Source organism: Apostichopus japonicus, chromosome 20 (genome assembly GCF_037975245.1).
Source record: "Apostichopus japonicus isolate 1M-3 chromosome 20, ASM3797524v1, whole genome shotgun sequence".
NCBI classification, from domain to species: Eukaryota; Metazoa; Echinodermata; class Holothuroidea; order Aspidochirotida; family Stichopodidae; genus Apostichopus; species Apostichopus japonicus.
Genome location: NC_092580.1, coordinates 19,455,334 through 19,471,911, shown reverse-complemented (window position 1 = coordinate 19,471,911; position 16,578 = coordinate 19,455,334). Strand labels below are relative to the sequence as shown.

At 36.6% G+C, this 16,578-nt stretch overlaps 2 protein-coding genes across 2 annotated transcripts; one reads left to right on the top strand and one right to left on the bottom strand.

Annotated features, from left to right (window-relative positions):
* Positions 1-560: 560 nt before the first annotated feature.
* On the bottom strand, positions 561-8,630 carry LOC139961602 (26S proteasome non-ATPase regulatory subunit 6-like). The gene is made up of 8 exons (XM_071960920.1): positions 8,329-8,630; positions 7,495-7,700; positions 7,127-7,272; positions 5,559-5,778; positions 4,349-4,457; positions 3,937-4,105; positions 2,895-3,000; positions 561-2,415 (listed from the first exon to the last, which is right to left on the bottom strand). Exons 1-8 carry the CDS (start codon positions 8,471-8,473, stop codon positions 2,347-2,349), a joined length of 1,170 nt encoding a protein of 389 aa, XP_071817021.1. The 5' UTR covers positions 8,474-8,630; the 3' UTR covers positions 561-2,346.
* Positions 8,631-9,973: 1,343 nt separating this feature from the next.
* Positions 9,974-16,323, top strand: LOC139961046 (ubiquitin-conjugating enzyme E2 N-like). The gene is made up of 5 exons (XM_071959878.1): positions 9,974-10,177; positions 11,362-11,463; positions 11,882-12,026; positions 12,583-12,723; positions 13,321-16,323. The coding sequence occupies exons 1-5, from the start codon at positions 10,139-10,141 to the stop codon at positions 13,350-13,352; spliced, it is 459 nt and encodes a 152-aa protein (XP_071815979.1). The 5' UTR covers positions 9,974-10,138; the 3' UTR covers positions 13,353-16,323.
* The last annotated feature ends 255 nt before the right edge of the window (positions 16,324-16,578 follow it).

Here is a 16,578-nt window from a genome sequence, read left to right as displayed (position 1 = left end):
CCCACCCCACCCCTCCCTCACCCGCCCCTCCCTTCCCAAAGTGTACCATCTTCTGTCGCTTCTGGTACAGGAATTGCTAAAGGTAAAGGCGTGGTGATTAATGTAAAATCGGGTAGTAATACCGGTTAGAAACATACAGCAGAAATGGCCACATAACCAGGATTTTCTTGGGCTAATGTGAAAACGAAGGGCGCTCTTTCACTATGGATACATACGGTGTAATATAAGTATCACTGGGCGGATGTACTTGCTCTAACTTGAATATCAATTCTTGGAGTATGCGACTTCTGAAAAAATAATAATAATAATGGAACTTACGAACCTAAAACGCATGGGGTGGCGTTATGCAGGAGGGGGTGGGGTTATGCAGGTGAAGGGTGGTGCGGGGAGGGGGGGGGGGAGGTGGAGGCAGAAACCAGCAGTGAATTAAAACTGGATCTGCCAGTACGTTCCTATTATTCCAAGAATCTGACATGGTGACTAATAACCTTGACATTGGAATATCAGAGAGGGAAAAAAGTCAATATGAACAAGAAACAAACAAAAAACAAGAAATCACCCAAGAAATCACTTGAAAAAATGTATTTAATGTTTGACAGCTATTTGTTAATGTTATTAAGTCATGTCCACAATTTCTTGATGAGAAGATAATGTGGTGCTTACCATTAGTTATAACTCATCCAAATGGTATTCAGCCCCTCTTCTCTCCCCCCCCCCCTACCACACTCCTTGGCCGCCAACCCTCAAAATGGCTCATACTATTATCTCTCACAAAGATGAATAAATATCTTTCATTTATAAAGGAAGCAATATCTGAAGTTACTCAGAGACATGGGTATCACTTTAGATATCTGCATGTGTTACGTTTGTATGCATAAGAAAAAGCACATGGGGAAATAAAGTTATTCCTCATATCCCAGGACTGTTCTTATAACAGCCAGGGTTGTTATTTACTCATGGGACTTCAATTTGCTGAACAATTTTAACATTTCAACACAAATTAATTTTAAATATTTAATTCCAGTATCATTCTGTTAAACAATTGATGTAACTCAATAAATCAAAGCAATTAGCTGCAGTGCTGGCACACCATCATTGTTCAAGCCATTAGCCATTTCATATGTAATATACATATGTAAAATCATGTAGCTGATTATCTTCAGAACCAAGAAGAGCCAGTTGGCTTTGTGATTCCTTGAAATACAATTTGCTCAAAATTCCAAATAACTGTCGGACTAATGTGGAGCAAGCGAGTTAAATTCGTCCAAGAATTAAGTGAGAACCAGAAAAGATCAGAGATTTTCAGCTCATATTTGTAGCACTCCCCTGTGAGCATCAATCATTTAATCCACTGGTAAGCAAGTTCAAGGAAGATGTACTTCTTGAGCTATCATGTTTACACAATTTTCAGATTTTGACTTAAATGTTGCCTGCGTATGACCTTTGACCTCTACCAACTTCAATTGGCTTCTTGATCTGTATACCATGTATGAAATTCATCAATGATGTTCTTTTTAGAGTCATGTTTACAATGTGTTCAGACTTTGACCTCTGTGTCAAAATGACCATTGAACTTCACAGAAAACAATAGGGTTCTTGTACTCAAAGATTGATCCACATACCAAGTATGGAGTTGATCCACTATGAACTCTTTGAGTAACAGTGTTTACAAGCAAGTGCCACATACACACACATGCCATTACCATCTCAAAGATTCCTTCTGCCCTGGCAAGGAATAAAAATTTAATTCCAAGAACGTGGTTTTTACTTCAAACAATTCTGTGAAGTGTAGAGTCACAAGAGCCAGAAAGCCTCTTAGCAACACTTTGCTATGAGAGCCTGGACAAAACACTTTCCAGGGCCCATCCAGGGAGGGGTACCCAAAGGGCAATGCCCCATTGTAAACCTTTTTTGGTACTATCAATTAGCCAAAAACAACTTGAGCTTTTTTTATTATACAAGGTAAATAGTGGAAAAGTTAGCATGCTTTGTACACATACAGTCCTTACTTTTTACCAATGTCTTCCTGGCACTACTATTGCGATAGAAATTTTGGGTTGTATCGATACCCAATCTGGACCGGGGCTCAAGCTTCTGAGAAATCCTAGATCCCTTTAGTGCTGATAATTTCATTGAGGAAACGAAACGGCGACTGATCAAAGTGGGTGTTATTACTATTCCAGGGTGTGTTGGCCACTTTGGCATACCCTGCCCACCTCCCCTCATCCCCAGGCCTTTGGAGCCAACAATAACAATAATAATGTACAAAACAAATAATGAAGTAGTCATCTGCTGTTTGTTTGTAAACAAAGACTTTCTTTTACGCTTTTGGTCATGTTCCTCTTCTCAGATGTTTATTACTCTGCTCAGTTTTTGGACTCTGTTCAACAAAATATCTCCTTGCTTGATTGTGGCCTGTAAAAAAAAATATTGAAAAATAAATGTAAAAAAAAAGTAGCACATCTTTTTCAGCAGAAATTTTCCAAATTATTGAAATATGTGTTATAGTCAACAATATAAGTGTCTTCATATACTAACAGTTAAGAAAAAAAAAAAAAAATTCACCAAAAATATGAATACGATTTAGTATGCTGGCATATAAACAAGCAAACAAGGGTTATAACATCAGCTCTTGGTCTTGCAGCATGATCCCACCTTTTGTTAAGATATTTTGTATACGACAGCAACTCCTATGTGAGGACCGACAGGTCATTATTTAGGGTAACGTAGGTAGAACTAGGTACCTTATCTTTCCTTTTACAGATATGTTTTACTACCACCAGATTGTGGGAAACTTCAATTGAAACATTTCAATTAAATTCAATTGTATTTCAATCAATCAAGGGCACCAACCAGCATGTTATTAAACTTTCATTCAAATTAATTGTTCTCACCTGGTACTGCCAGTTCTTGCTGTCTGGCCGATTGGTTTCCACGATGCCTCCGACTTTATCAATCTTACAGTGAAGACGTCCAGCAGCAATAAATCTGGAGAGCTCTCTGATTGATAAAGAAAATTTAATGAAAAAATGTATGAAAAAAAAAAAAACCCATGAAAACATGTTAAACAATTGTAACCATAACAACAGATTTTTTCTATAAATTTGTTAATAAATTACTGATTTATTGGTGACTTAAATGCAACCGCCATGCGGATAATATTGCAATGAATATGCCAATTCTTGCAACGCTATGTAAATCTCATTAACATACATAACATACATTTTCCCAATTTCATCATTAGAAGGCACTTCTTCCAGCCTAAGATTGCTTTTTACTTAACATCGATATTTCACCATCTCTCTGGAGTTTGTCGGTAAACTTGACCAAATCTACCAAAGAAAGATTGTGGTTCACCAAACTGTAACACCTGTATAGTTTTGTTTGCACCAACTGAAAGTTAACGAACTAAGTAATCAAGGATTCTATTTATTTATCGATGTTTCCTCGCCCAGACATTTGTAAATGTTTGTAAAAACTCACACATGTATGAATATTTCAAAATTGTCAATTTTTCACTGCATTTTCTAAAATGAAAATGGACCAGCTAAACTAATGAGTTACGTCGCTATGGGATTTTTTGGTATCGGGTAACAATTATGTATCGGATGACAATGATGAAATCATCAAAATCAACTCGAAAAAGTTGCTGTAAAGAGCACCTTGTAAAATATTGTTTGACAACATCTTAAAAATACCTCTTGATAATAAACACCCTTGAAATACCTCACAAAATTCCTTCCCCCTATGTCACTTTAAAGATCTGTCTATAAACACCTCATGAAATGCTTCTTTAAAATCCTCTCACTGATTTAGTCTTTGTAAAAAGATGCAGGCAGAGTTATTACAAGGCAATGTACATGTATTTCATTGCAGACCCCCCCATCTTCCCCCAACCCCTCCCCCCCAACCTGAAAATGCTTCTCATCCACTCACTGGTCGATAAAATCGATGCTAACGCCAAACGCGTTTGCCATATACGGCAGGGTTAGACTACGGTAGGATTCCAGTAGTTGGGTGTATGCTAGTACTCTCATTTCCCGACAATAATATCTGTAATGCGGTGAGGTCAGCCTGTCATTCTTCAGCTCCTGTTCCACAGCAGCTATAGGAGAGTGAAAGCATAATTTTAATATCAAAATACCTCAGCAGTGTCAATAGTCCGATGATATTTTAAAATACATCTTGAAGAGACCAAGTTCACAGAGTGGAAATAATGAATCTTGTGAAACACAATTTGAAAGGGGTGTAGTGGAAACTGAAGCAGAAAAAATATTATATATTAATATGACACTCACAGTATAAATCATAAAAAAAAATTAAAAAAAACCTTGCAACTGTTACTCACCAAGCATTTTGAAGAAGTCTGCATATTGACAATTGTACAATGAAAAAAGGAAAGTCTTGAGATCTGGTAGACTGTGGAGGACCTCCAGGATTTCTGAACCTTTCACAACCTCAAAAATTAAGAGAAGAAAAAAGAAAAAGGTAAATAAATGGACAAGGTAAAAACAAAAAAAATGGCAGGATATACAAATGAGAAACATGATCTTTTAAATCACCGTTGGGCATAGTGAGGCTAGTGAGTTAGCTTTCTGTGGCCCCACTATTAAACAACTCCATAAAGAACAAAACAATAGTTGGTGTGTGGTTGATTATTTTAATCTGTAATTTTTAATGTCATGTGGGATGCCCCTGGTGCATACTAATCCCAGTGTATCATCTTTATTGGACGTTTCTTTTATTACTGATTCGACAGCAATATCAGCTTTTTACAATAACTTCAATGTCCAGGCTTTAAACTCAAAGATAGCATCTTTTAACCAACACTCATGCACCTTAGTGTCTTCCTCAATGACACCGAATTAATGAGTCAGTTATAATGCAACTCTCACAGAATGTCTGTATCAACATTTTGTACAAATTTGTCAAATTATGATACTCAAAACAGGGGCACATAAACATCAACTGCTTGATAACTTGCAAGGATTAATGAACTACCTCGAAAGGGAATCTTCAATCTTGTTAAATTTTGTGATTTTGTTTATACACTTGTTCCCAAAGTTCTATGATGTCTTACAGTCAATATTTCCCGCAAATAATGCAAACTAGTGAAACAGTTGAAATGAAAATTCCATTGTTAAAAGCTTGTTCATTCATACTTAGTAAAGATTCCTGAATCCTATTGGTCCATTCAGGTCAGCTGACCGTGGTTAATCCTATGAGTAACGCACGGTAAAATTACGGGGCATCACTTTAATAAATCTTTGGTTATATGTAACCAAAAATGTTTTGTTTTATGATTTTTCCCCCACACAAATGGTAGTGTATGAATGAACGGGGTTAATCAACGGTCTAGCGTGCGTTACTCACATGATTAATGCAATCCGGGTGTTAATGCTATCGCTGGATGCACTCGGGCTCGGCCCTCGTGCATCGCTTGCATTATCCCCCGATCGTGCATTAATCCTGTGAGTAACGCACGCTAGACCGTTGATTAACCCCTTATTTTAATATCTAAATTCTCATCTCAGAAAAGCTACTGCGAGACGGCTTACTTTGGTTCTCAGCTCTGTTCGTTCGATTGATATCATAGCCATAAGAACGGTATAGGTGACGAATTGTTTGTAATCCATGAGCTCGTAAGAGGTAAACGTTGAAACTGTGTCGAGGAAGAAATTAGCAGCACTCTTGAAGTCTCTGACGGACATGGAGTAGAGACCCTGGTAAACTTTCAAGCGATTCCTTCGATCCCAGTCACCGCCTTCATCGATCATGCTAAACAGTGAAAGAAATGTAAGAATTGTGGGTACAGTGCATAACTGCAAGCAATAGCAGAGATTCCATAGACACAACTTTCCAAAGAGAATTATGACACAAGCGACTCTCGACAATCCAGGTATTTCTTTCTAGGTCAACCAAAGTTTACCAAACAGAGAAATTAGTTGTCTAATCAAATTAATGTATAGTGGAAGACCTCTATGCCAGAGTGCTGTAATACTATTTAAGGCTGCTTGTTGCTTATACAATGTCAATAAAGCTTTTGTTGTATGACAAGAAATTTTGTGGTCTCCGATAACTGGACGAAATTTCTCAAATGGTCGGTCGTGCCAGGTATTTCTTTCTAGGTCAACCAAAGTTTACCAAACTGAAATATTAGTTGTCTAACCAGATTAATGCATAATGGAAGACCTCTATGCCAGAGTGCTGTAATACTATTTAAGGCTGCTTGTTGCTTATACAATGTCAAGAAAGCTTTTGTTGTATGAAAAGAAATTTTGTGGTCTCCGATAACTGGACGAAGTTTCTCAAATGGTCGGTCTTGCGATATACGGCTTACCTACAATAGGTTGTAAATTATGTAACCATTCAGTTAGAATTCTAGAATTACTTATCAACTGAACATCCTAAATGTCAAATAATAAACAGTGTTACTTAACTTACTAACCATTTGACCACATGTAGCAGAATCTTTACTACAATGAAATTGCTTTTGATAAGTACTGGCACTATTTCTATAGTTTAACATGGAATGTGTTTCCAGTGCTTAAGTACCTGTAGAACAATGAGTCCAGTTTCATCACTACTTCTTGTGAGCTGCTATGCCTTCAAATATGGGATCCTGTAGGCTGTAACAACACTGAGCACTTTCCCCCATAAAACTTACGGCAAGACAAAGGGAAACTGACAGAGGTACCTCCTACGGGTAACATGCCACCACAAATTGGACAAACAGTGACAGAGGGAGTGGGGAAAGGTTGCTGTTCACCATAATCATGTCTACAGTATCATATCACATAATGCAAATATGAGGCTTTTGTTTGTTCTCCTCTCTAAGGAAAATGGAAACTTCAAGCTTAACAACCCTTTAATAATCAAACTTTGGACTCAAATTGCCCTTTTAAGTGTCTAGTTGGGCAAGAGTGCTGTCCATAGTTCTGTAGGTAACACAAAGAATGATTTACTCGGTGTAGACTGTTTTACGTTGTCTAACATCTGATATCATCTAGTTAAAATACTTTAAATGGCTTTGAATGACAATTTGACAGATTGATTACATATTAAAGCCCATTCAGGTTTCATCTCTCTCTAACAATTTTGGCAGGTCTACCTCTTGTTGCCTTACCTTTTAGCTTTCTCAATATTTCTTGTGATGATATCATTGTCCAACCAGAATAGGCCAACTCTGATTTGATGAAATATTATATCTAATCGATGTCCCAGGGCAACGGTCTTCTCAAATGCTTTCCGAAAAGCTGACAGACAGGCCTCCTGTTTATTGAAGAGACATAACAATGAGAGATAGTCAGATAAAAGTTTGACAGTCTTAATATACAACCAACACAATAAATATAAATGAAAATAATAATAATAATACAACAATACTAGACTTTACCTTTGATGAACCAAATTAATTCATAACAGCTAGTGTCTTTGTGGCACAAAAGAGTGCTTCTATTGGCATTCCACTTAAGGAGTTTTGACCTATCTTACCTTATCCCCAATTTTGCAGAGGTATTCAGCCTTGGCAAGGAGGGCATCCCGCACCTCTGATTCTCCCAGATTCTGCTCTGCATCTTCAATCTTCTCATCCAGAGTTTTTAATTCCTTTTCATTTGCATCTTTCATTTTCTGCAGTAAAGTCTTGTCCACAGACCAACCAAGATCTTTGCACAGTTCTTCATAGAAAGGTGCCATATCTAAATTCAGATTTAAACAAAAGTGAAGGTCAGCAATTACTTCCAACTAAGTTGATTTAAAAATTGTGACAACTGTGAACTGATGATCCTCAATGCAGCATCACTTTGAAAATTATTCACATTGCTGGATTAACTGCTGCTTATACAATGTATAAGTGTTTTAAAAAAGCCCTGTGTGTGTGCGAGTTGCAGGGGATTCTGCAATTACTCCTAACTGCTGAGTATATTATGTGGTAAGACAATTTATCAGTCCTATTGTTTATATCTGAACTGTTCCTTAGTGGTAAAAATTTTTCACACCTTGGTGATTTTATCCTTTATTGGACTTAAAAATATGGTATTTGAAGTAAAAAAACTGGCGATAAACTAGGCCTAGATATGAAAACTGTATTAGGCATAGGCCGATACAAATTATGTTCTAATTTCAAGTGAAACCCCTTGTTTTAACACTCATGGCCTAAAACAATGAACAAAAATTACTAGGATATCCTAAACAACAAGCTAGCCTACATTTAGGCCTAAGGAATAACTAATACGACATAATGGTGCTAGGCCAATTAATAATATCAAGAAAAGGTCTTGTGAAGTAGCCGCACATTGCACTACACAAAATCGTGCAAGGACTCACTACTGTTTGTTACACCGTCGATGAGTTCCTTTCGTACACCGGCATCTTTTTTATGACTTTCTTGTGATAATAGAAACTTAAGTTGGGATAATCCAAGGTCAGGATTCTTCAATAACCCCTCGTGTTCAAGACCCTCTAAAGACATTTTGAGCGATAGATCGAAATTTCGTTGTTTCTTGTAAATAAATAAGAAGATGTATCCTGACCTGTTTCCTTGTGAATACGATTCTCCAATGTGCGTTTAGCCTAGCCTACGTATTCACAGATCCGGTTCTGCGAACTCAACAGTGGTATAAAAATGTAACGCTAGTAACAACAGCGTACAATGGCCATTTGCAATGTCATCCATGACATGTGCAAAATTGAAAGAAAAATTAATAGCGCCACCTTTCATCCAGAGACATTAGTATTCTAGTGTTGACAAGCGCAGTCCTAGCATCGTATGAGCCGATAAGACTAACTTAAACGGTATCAAAACGGACATTTTAAAATACGAATATTTAAAAGACATTAAACCCCCAAACTAAGAACGGAGGGAAATAAACAGCACTTGTTTATAATAATCAACATGCTCTTATTATCGCCCCACACAACTATGAGACTAATCAACGGGAAAATAGACATTTGAGATAGGAAAACATTTTCATAACTCATGAGTTGAATAGAGTAAATACATGAGCTGACGCGGAGGAAGAACATTTTAATTAAAATAAAAAGAGAAAGAAAGAAGCAGTAGAACGTTGGCTTTAATATCCATAACTGAAATACTTTACAGAACCAACATTTGCAAATACCACCTCTGTCAAAGAAACTTATCGAAGTATCAAATGAAGAAAATCCTCATGACACTTCAAGCACAACTACTACTCTGTGATATCATTTTTAGAATAACGTCTTCGCACTTTTTTTCCTGAAATAATGCCAAATAATCTTCTCAAAACATTGAAGAAGAGCTTGCTTAGCCTAGCTGCTTGGCTGACTAGTTAAGTAGCCGGGAGCCAATTTTAAGCAGGAACTTTACTTCTTAATGGGAAAACACTAACTTCTTCACCAGAATCTGGTTTGTCGTGAGTGTGCACACTTATTTTCATTATAATATTGCGAGCTTTGTTGTGGAGAACAATACTCAAACACTAGTCTCAGAAACATAAGCTACATCTTCCCTGTAAGAAACATAGCCAAACTGCAGAGGACAACTTCAAAGTGATAGGCGGATATATACAGCTGTGTGTTGTTTATATATTATTATTTTCTTGTTCTTTGACATTGTCACCGTATTTCCTCCTCGTTGTTAAATTATCATCAAATTGGCGTGCGCAAGGGGAAGGTTGGGAGGCATACCAGTCACCACAGTCGTCACAGTCTGGGGTCAACTCGTTCCGCTGAGGATTTTTTACATTCCGTCGGGGAAGTGTGGGCCACCATCCAGTGCCATGCTCCTTTGTATATAGGTTTATGTATTTACAAAAGCATAGTATCCTTACATCATGTTACATGGGAACGTGAAGTGTGCGACCGTGAGGCATTCGACACACTATACAGCTCTATAAAAGATTGGTGTATTATTGACGTAATTGGCGCGCAACCGAGTAAGCATCCCAGCATGCACTCGTTCAACGAACCGGAAGTATACTTGGTCGTTCTCGAAGTCATGTACTATGCATGTACCTTACTTACCCTGTTGTACGACCAAAATTACAGTTGAGGCTGTAGCCTAACCTACACGAGAAACTCGACCGCAGTGTACACAGCCGTGAACGCACAACCCATCCTTCAGATTTCAAGGTTTTATGTAACAAAGAGCACAGAAATGTCGACGTCGGCGGGACTCCCGAGGAGAATATTAAAGGTAACTTTATAATTTCATATATTAAAGTCGTAACGACGTGAACAAAATCGATTAGGCATAAGGTTTATATTAATCCTTAGTACGTACAATTAGTTATCCTACCTTTTTAGTGGTCAGCATAGCCTTAGCCCTTACTGTAAGTGTTAGACCATAACCTAGCGTAGGCCTAGTCTGTTCAGGCGTCGTCATAGCATTGTAATTGTATGGATGGTCTAGGCTAAGCCTAACTTACACTAGCAGTAACAGCTTTTACACTTATTTAAGCAGAGCAATGTAATAATATAGGCCTACAGCATGAATTGATAAACACATTGATTATTGGCCATCAATGATTGTCAGGAGACGAGTCACACCAGTGCCAATTGCAACCTTTGGGATTAAGGGAACAAAGTGGCTATTCTTACGACTAGTCGTAACAATAATGACCTTTTGCGCATGCGCAGTTGCTATTTTTACGACTAGGAGTACTATTTTTACGACCAGGAGTAACAATAATTTCCGGTTAGGGTTAGGTTCAGGGTTAGGGTTGGATTGAGGGTTAGAGTTAGGGTTAGGGTTACCCCTACTACTTGCGCAGTTGCTTTATTTACTTTGAATTCGCATGAATTCGCCGATGTCGTAAGAATAGTTTATAAATATTTGTTACGACTAGTGGTAAGAATTGCCACGGCCTTAAGGGAAAGCAGGTTGTCAATAATCAGAGAAGAACCGATGAAAAATTTCATGTGAGATTTCAATTCAGCTGTACAATTTTTTTTTCTTATCATGAACGGGATATGAAGCTGAATGTGGGAAACATGTCTACATGGCCCAGAGTTGGTTTAGCATTTGCGATGCTTTTGGTGGTTTTTTTTTTTATGCTTATACTATAGGCCTATGTTCAAGTTGTGGTAACTAACCACTGCACTACACAAAACTACATTATGAAGATGTAAACTTTTGCACAATTTCACTTTCTAGTCCATGGACAGTGCATGGTGCAAAAACATAATTATTTTCCTTCATACTAGCTTGATGCATTATCCAGTAGTTCACTGAGAGTGATCAGGTGAATAAGTAAGAACGCCATCCTTTCAAAAATCAAGTGATATTAAAGAAAAGCCCATTTGATTTCAAGATTTAAGTTAGAAAGAGATCATTGATATATATTTTTTAAATGATTGTTTCCCTATTTCTCCTCTTAGGAAACACAAAGGTTAATGGCAGAACCTGTTGCTGGTATTTCTGCTATTCCTGCTGAAGACAATGCAAGATATTTTCATGTAGAGATAACTGGTCCTAAAGATGTGAGTACAGTGATTGGACTAAATTGCCAGTGTTTATTTTTAATATTTTGTTTTAAAATCGGCCTTTAAAAAATGGCAATGGGTGAGGGACTCAAGTATACACTACACTAGTGATGGAAACAGATTCAGGGAAGGTTCGGTAGTTGTGGGGATCTGGTGATGTTGTCACCTTATCATGTGGTAGGTGTTGGGGGTCTGGTGATGTTGTCAACTTATCATATGACAAGTGGGTCACATTTGATTTTTGCAGTGCTGCCAAAATGAACATTCCTCATAGCTTATTCAATCAATTTTATCTTAATGTTCTTCTTATTCCATTCCACTCAAACTGTTCAGTTTTAATGTATCCCTATCATTCTCCTGAGTAAATGTAACTGAGTGCCAATGTGTTATTGTTTATTATTTTCCCCTCTTTCAGAGCCCTTTTGAGGGTGGAATCTTCAAATTAGAGTTATTTCTTCCCGAAGAATATCCAATGGCAGCTCCAAAAGTGCGTTTTGTAACCAAAATTTACCATCCAAATATAGACAAACTGGGAAGAATATGTCTCGATATCCTTAAAGGTATGTTCTCTTGGACTGGAGCTCTTTTGCCAAGAAATGGTGTACAGAGTAAATGAGTAGCTCTGTTGGTGCATCATAGAAACAGTAGTCTTTCCTCCAAGTGGTGCACCTAAAATGCACCAAGACTCCTTTAAGTGATTCCGTGCGTTTCAAAAAAGGAAATAAATTAAACTTCGTTTTCAAATATGGAACTTCGTTTAAGCTGGTTATTGGACGAACCATGAAAATGAGTCATGAAATGACATATTTCATCCATTAACAAAAAGTAAAACTTTATATCAAACATGTTATTTTTTTTCTCTTTTCGGTATACACGTAATCACTTTAAGACAAAAGAAGTTGCTATGAAACCGACTTCACTTTGACTTTTACTTTTGAACGTACGTCAATTTGAACCTCCATGTTGCTCTAGGAAGTCATATTGCATAAGTTTATTTCCTGGCTCTTTATGTTAACATTTGCTTTTTATTTTTTATAAAAAATTGGTTCCATTGATTGTTCTGGATCAGATCTGCAAAACAGACTGAACACATTTTCTGATTTTGGTTTCCTTCAGATAAATGGAGTCCAGCGTTACAAATTAGGACGGTCCTCCTTTCTATTCAGGCCTTGTTAAGTGCGCCAAACCCTGATGACCCTCTAGCAAATGATGTTGCAGAACAGTGGAAAGTCAATGAATTAGCAGCCATAAATAAAGGTGAGTTTTTACAGAGCTGGTTGATAGCTGATAATTTCATCCTATAGCAGAAAAACGCTGCTCTAAATGTAGGGAAATTGGCTCAATGTTTGGGGGTCGAGGAACATGAAACAATAGCCAAAATAATTGTACAAACTGCAGACATGTTATTTAGTGTTTTAATTTTGTATGGTATGTCAGAATCATGCATTGTTCTTGTAATAAAATAGCAACAACAAAAAGTCCAAAGTAGGTTCTATGTACACAAGCAGTGTACATATAAAGTGTGCATAACACTTTGCTTTTATATACAAAGTAAATTATGACCTAAAATTACTAATCAAATTGTTACACACACAACTAGTAGTTGTATACAGAAATGGCAGCCGGACAGCATCAGTCAGTTGTGATTAGCCTATGAATGTGGGCCTTGGAGTTACACTTTTGCTGCAGTACTTGAAATTCCATTTTATGTTAAAATACATAATAATTTGCTTTGTTTATTTATTGTTTTTCATTATTAGTGCTCACTGTGTTGGACATGATTTGATTAGTGGTTATATTTATTTAATTTTTCCCCGTTTTTTTTTTTTATTTATCTCACTATATTAAATACAGCTAAAGAATTCACAAGATTGTATGCTAAGTGACAGAAGACTGATGTCACTCCATGATCCAGGAGGCCAGAAACAAAGGTCATTTTACTGCTAGGAACTGTGTGTCTGTTATACTCAACGGAGACGTCTTGTCTATCTAGCCTTTGTTACATTAGTGTGGCTTGTGAGGATGTACACTACTCCTCTTTAATAATCTGGCATCACAAAGCCACAAGATTTGCCCGAGATGCTGGCAATTTTAAAGTTTGTCCTAAATGGTAAAGTCACAGTTCCTTATCATTTCCTTTTTTTTTCATCCCACCCTCCCCTTTTTTTTTCTTTTTAGAGAAGCATCTCTTGTATTATCATATTATGAACTTTCAAAGAGGTCCCTTCAGAATTGTACACATGATACCTGATATGTCTATGTTTGGTAAAATCTGTGCAGTTTGATTGGACTAATCGTGTCGGCATTGACTTCATTTCGTTTCAAAAAAATAAATTCAAAAAATAAAAGAGGACAAAAGAAAAAATACTAAAAATTAAAATATAACTTTGATAGTAACTGAGGATTTGTAGCAAGTTTTCCCTCAAGAATCATTTTAAAATAAAGAGGAGTAAAATTCCCTTATTTGTTTTGCAACAAAAGTAATTGTAAACAGGGGCATATTGAGAGTAAGTGATGTGTAAAAGTATTGCAAGAAAGCAACATAAATTAAAAAAAAACATAAAAATATATTTTGCACTGCTCTATATTGTTTAGCCAGTGTTAGAAATTTATTTCCAAATTCTTGGTAAACACTAGAATCTTTCTTTGTAGGATAGATACTGAGTTTCACTCTAAACTGTTTCGCAGAAAATGTCAGTGTTGTCAATTTCCCTGTCTTTTCAAGTTAACAATGTTTTTGCAAGGCCTCTGATATAGAAAATATGCCATAGCCAAAAAAATCCGAGCAGTGGATGGCACCATGGTTGGAGGAGGGGTAACAAGCTCCATATATGCTTTTTTTTTTTTTTTTTTTTTTTTTTTTAGGATTTTGCAACATTATGATATGGGACATTGTAAGACTTTTCATGTTTCTTTAAGATTGTACTACCTAGTTTTATTGACATCTTTGCTGAAAGCAATTGTAAGAGAAATCGTTTGATCCAAGTTACTATAAAGTTTTAAGTCGCTAGAACCGACCTTTGGTAAGAGAAGCATCGTGCTATGAAATAGCGTACAGATCTCTCCCCTGTCCATTAGCAACTTTGCAGCATTTGTAAGGATACGCTTGTAGGTAGTAGTAATAAAAAAGGTTTTTCAGGTCCTGAAAACAAACTTTACATTGAGTGAAACTGTCCATGGTTTGGCAATGTTTTATAGTTCAGTCTCCTTTGTTTGGGTTTAAGAAGATGTGAATTGTTTTGAGGATTTTGCTCATAGCCAAAATGTGTGGTTTTTAAAATAAGAATAATGTGTGTTAGGGTTCAGTGAAAATAATGACTCCCAACTTTGGAAGAATCTTATTACTGTATATCCACAAGATGTGATGAATCATGGAAAGCAAAACTAAGCTTACTCTCTTTTTTGTTGGCATCTCAAAAAATGATGTTTGTTTCTTTTGTAATTATTACTTAAATCCTGGAAGATAATGAAGAACAGAAGGTACAATAATGAATGGCTTTGAGTAGTAAGACACTTTACTTTAGATGATAAAAGAGTCAATCAATTTATAGCAACTAGCTAGTTTTTTGAAGAAACTTATGTACAGATCAATCCCGACCACAATATTTGCGTCGTTCTGTCTCGTTTGTCGGCCTATAGTTACTTGTACTGATCATCATTCTGGCTAATTTGGAAGTCGTTTAGATTCAGATTGAATTTAGCACCACTGTCTGACCAAGATTGTGGCTTTCAAGCGTATTTAGAGTTTGCAGTCTCAGGTTTAGTTTCTAAGACTAACAGTGTTAAACACAGCAGTTTTGTTTGGTATTAGCACCGTTGTATATGTGTGATCTTAAATTTTCTGGTCTCTCACTAAAAAATCCATGTCTGGTATTATGTTTCCCCTCAATGCTATCTACAATGTTTCGCTTTGCTAATGTTTCTGAAGTTCTACATCAATAATTCTTCCTATTTGGAAAGAAAAAAAAGACTCATGGAAATAAAACATTTAGTGATGGACTGATGGAAAAAGGTAAAAGGTGCAGACTAGATTAATAAATGTAGCTTTACTAACTTAATCCTATGTGACCAATGATTGGTCTGTGGTACCAACTTTGGTATATTTATCATAAAAGCAAATTCTTCAAGAGTCGGGTCATCCAACATTAAACCAATTTTTGTATACTGTACTTTCATGCTTCAAAGCGCTAATAAATATCCTGTTTGTATTTACACGAAAGATTTGGAACTGTTTCGTATTGTCAGTACAAGTACCCTGAAGCGAGACATTAGGAAATTGTTGCAACTGACTGGCCATGAGCTCATGGTGACGAAAAGTCATTTCAAAGTTTACCACTTAAAGTTAACTTCTTAATTTCTCAGCTGCCCAGGCATTATAGATACCGTGTGTACCAGAAAGGGAGAGTGTGGATTAGTAATAACAACATATTGAGTGTAATGTGATGGATTTCCAGAAGGGAAGGAAAATGGACTTTGGTTTTTCTTTGCATTATGATTCTGTGATGCAATGAAGAATGTGAAATGTCTGTGCCTTTTTTGCTTTGGGGGACATGCAACAGTCCACTCTCCTTTACTTGGACGACAATTTAGCATCTTCTGATAGACTTGGTATAAGATGCAGAGAGAGCAAACCGCACACCAAACAACTGAAAAAAACATTTGTTTTTGAGTGGCGAGGGAGAGGGGCAGTTAAAACTTTCAATGCGTAACCAAAAGGTAAAACTTAAATTCCTGTACACTCGATATGCTTGTTCCTTTATATTCTTTTCTCTTTATAAGACTAAATTTCCTGTGTATTACGCAAAATGTTGTATTATGATATTTTGCATGTGTGAATAGAAGTGGTTACTAAAACTTTGCAAACGATTTTCAGCTACGTTCTTTTTCTTCTTGTTTTTTTTTCTTTTAATTTTTTTAAGTACCACACTTTCTTCATCTTCAGCACTGCGATCTACATCCCTTGGTGTTATATCCTTTATTGGAAAACATGAGGTCAACACTGGTTGAACCAGCTATAAAAAAAACAGTTTTTCTTTTCAAGGGTTGGCGAGGCATGATACATAATGAGAAGTGGTTTTGTATTATCTACACCCCTCACCAAATCTTCCACCC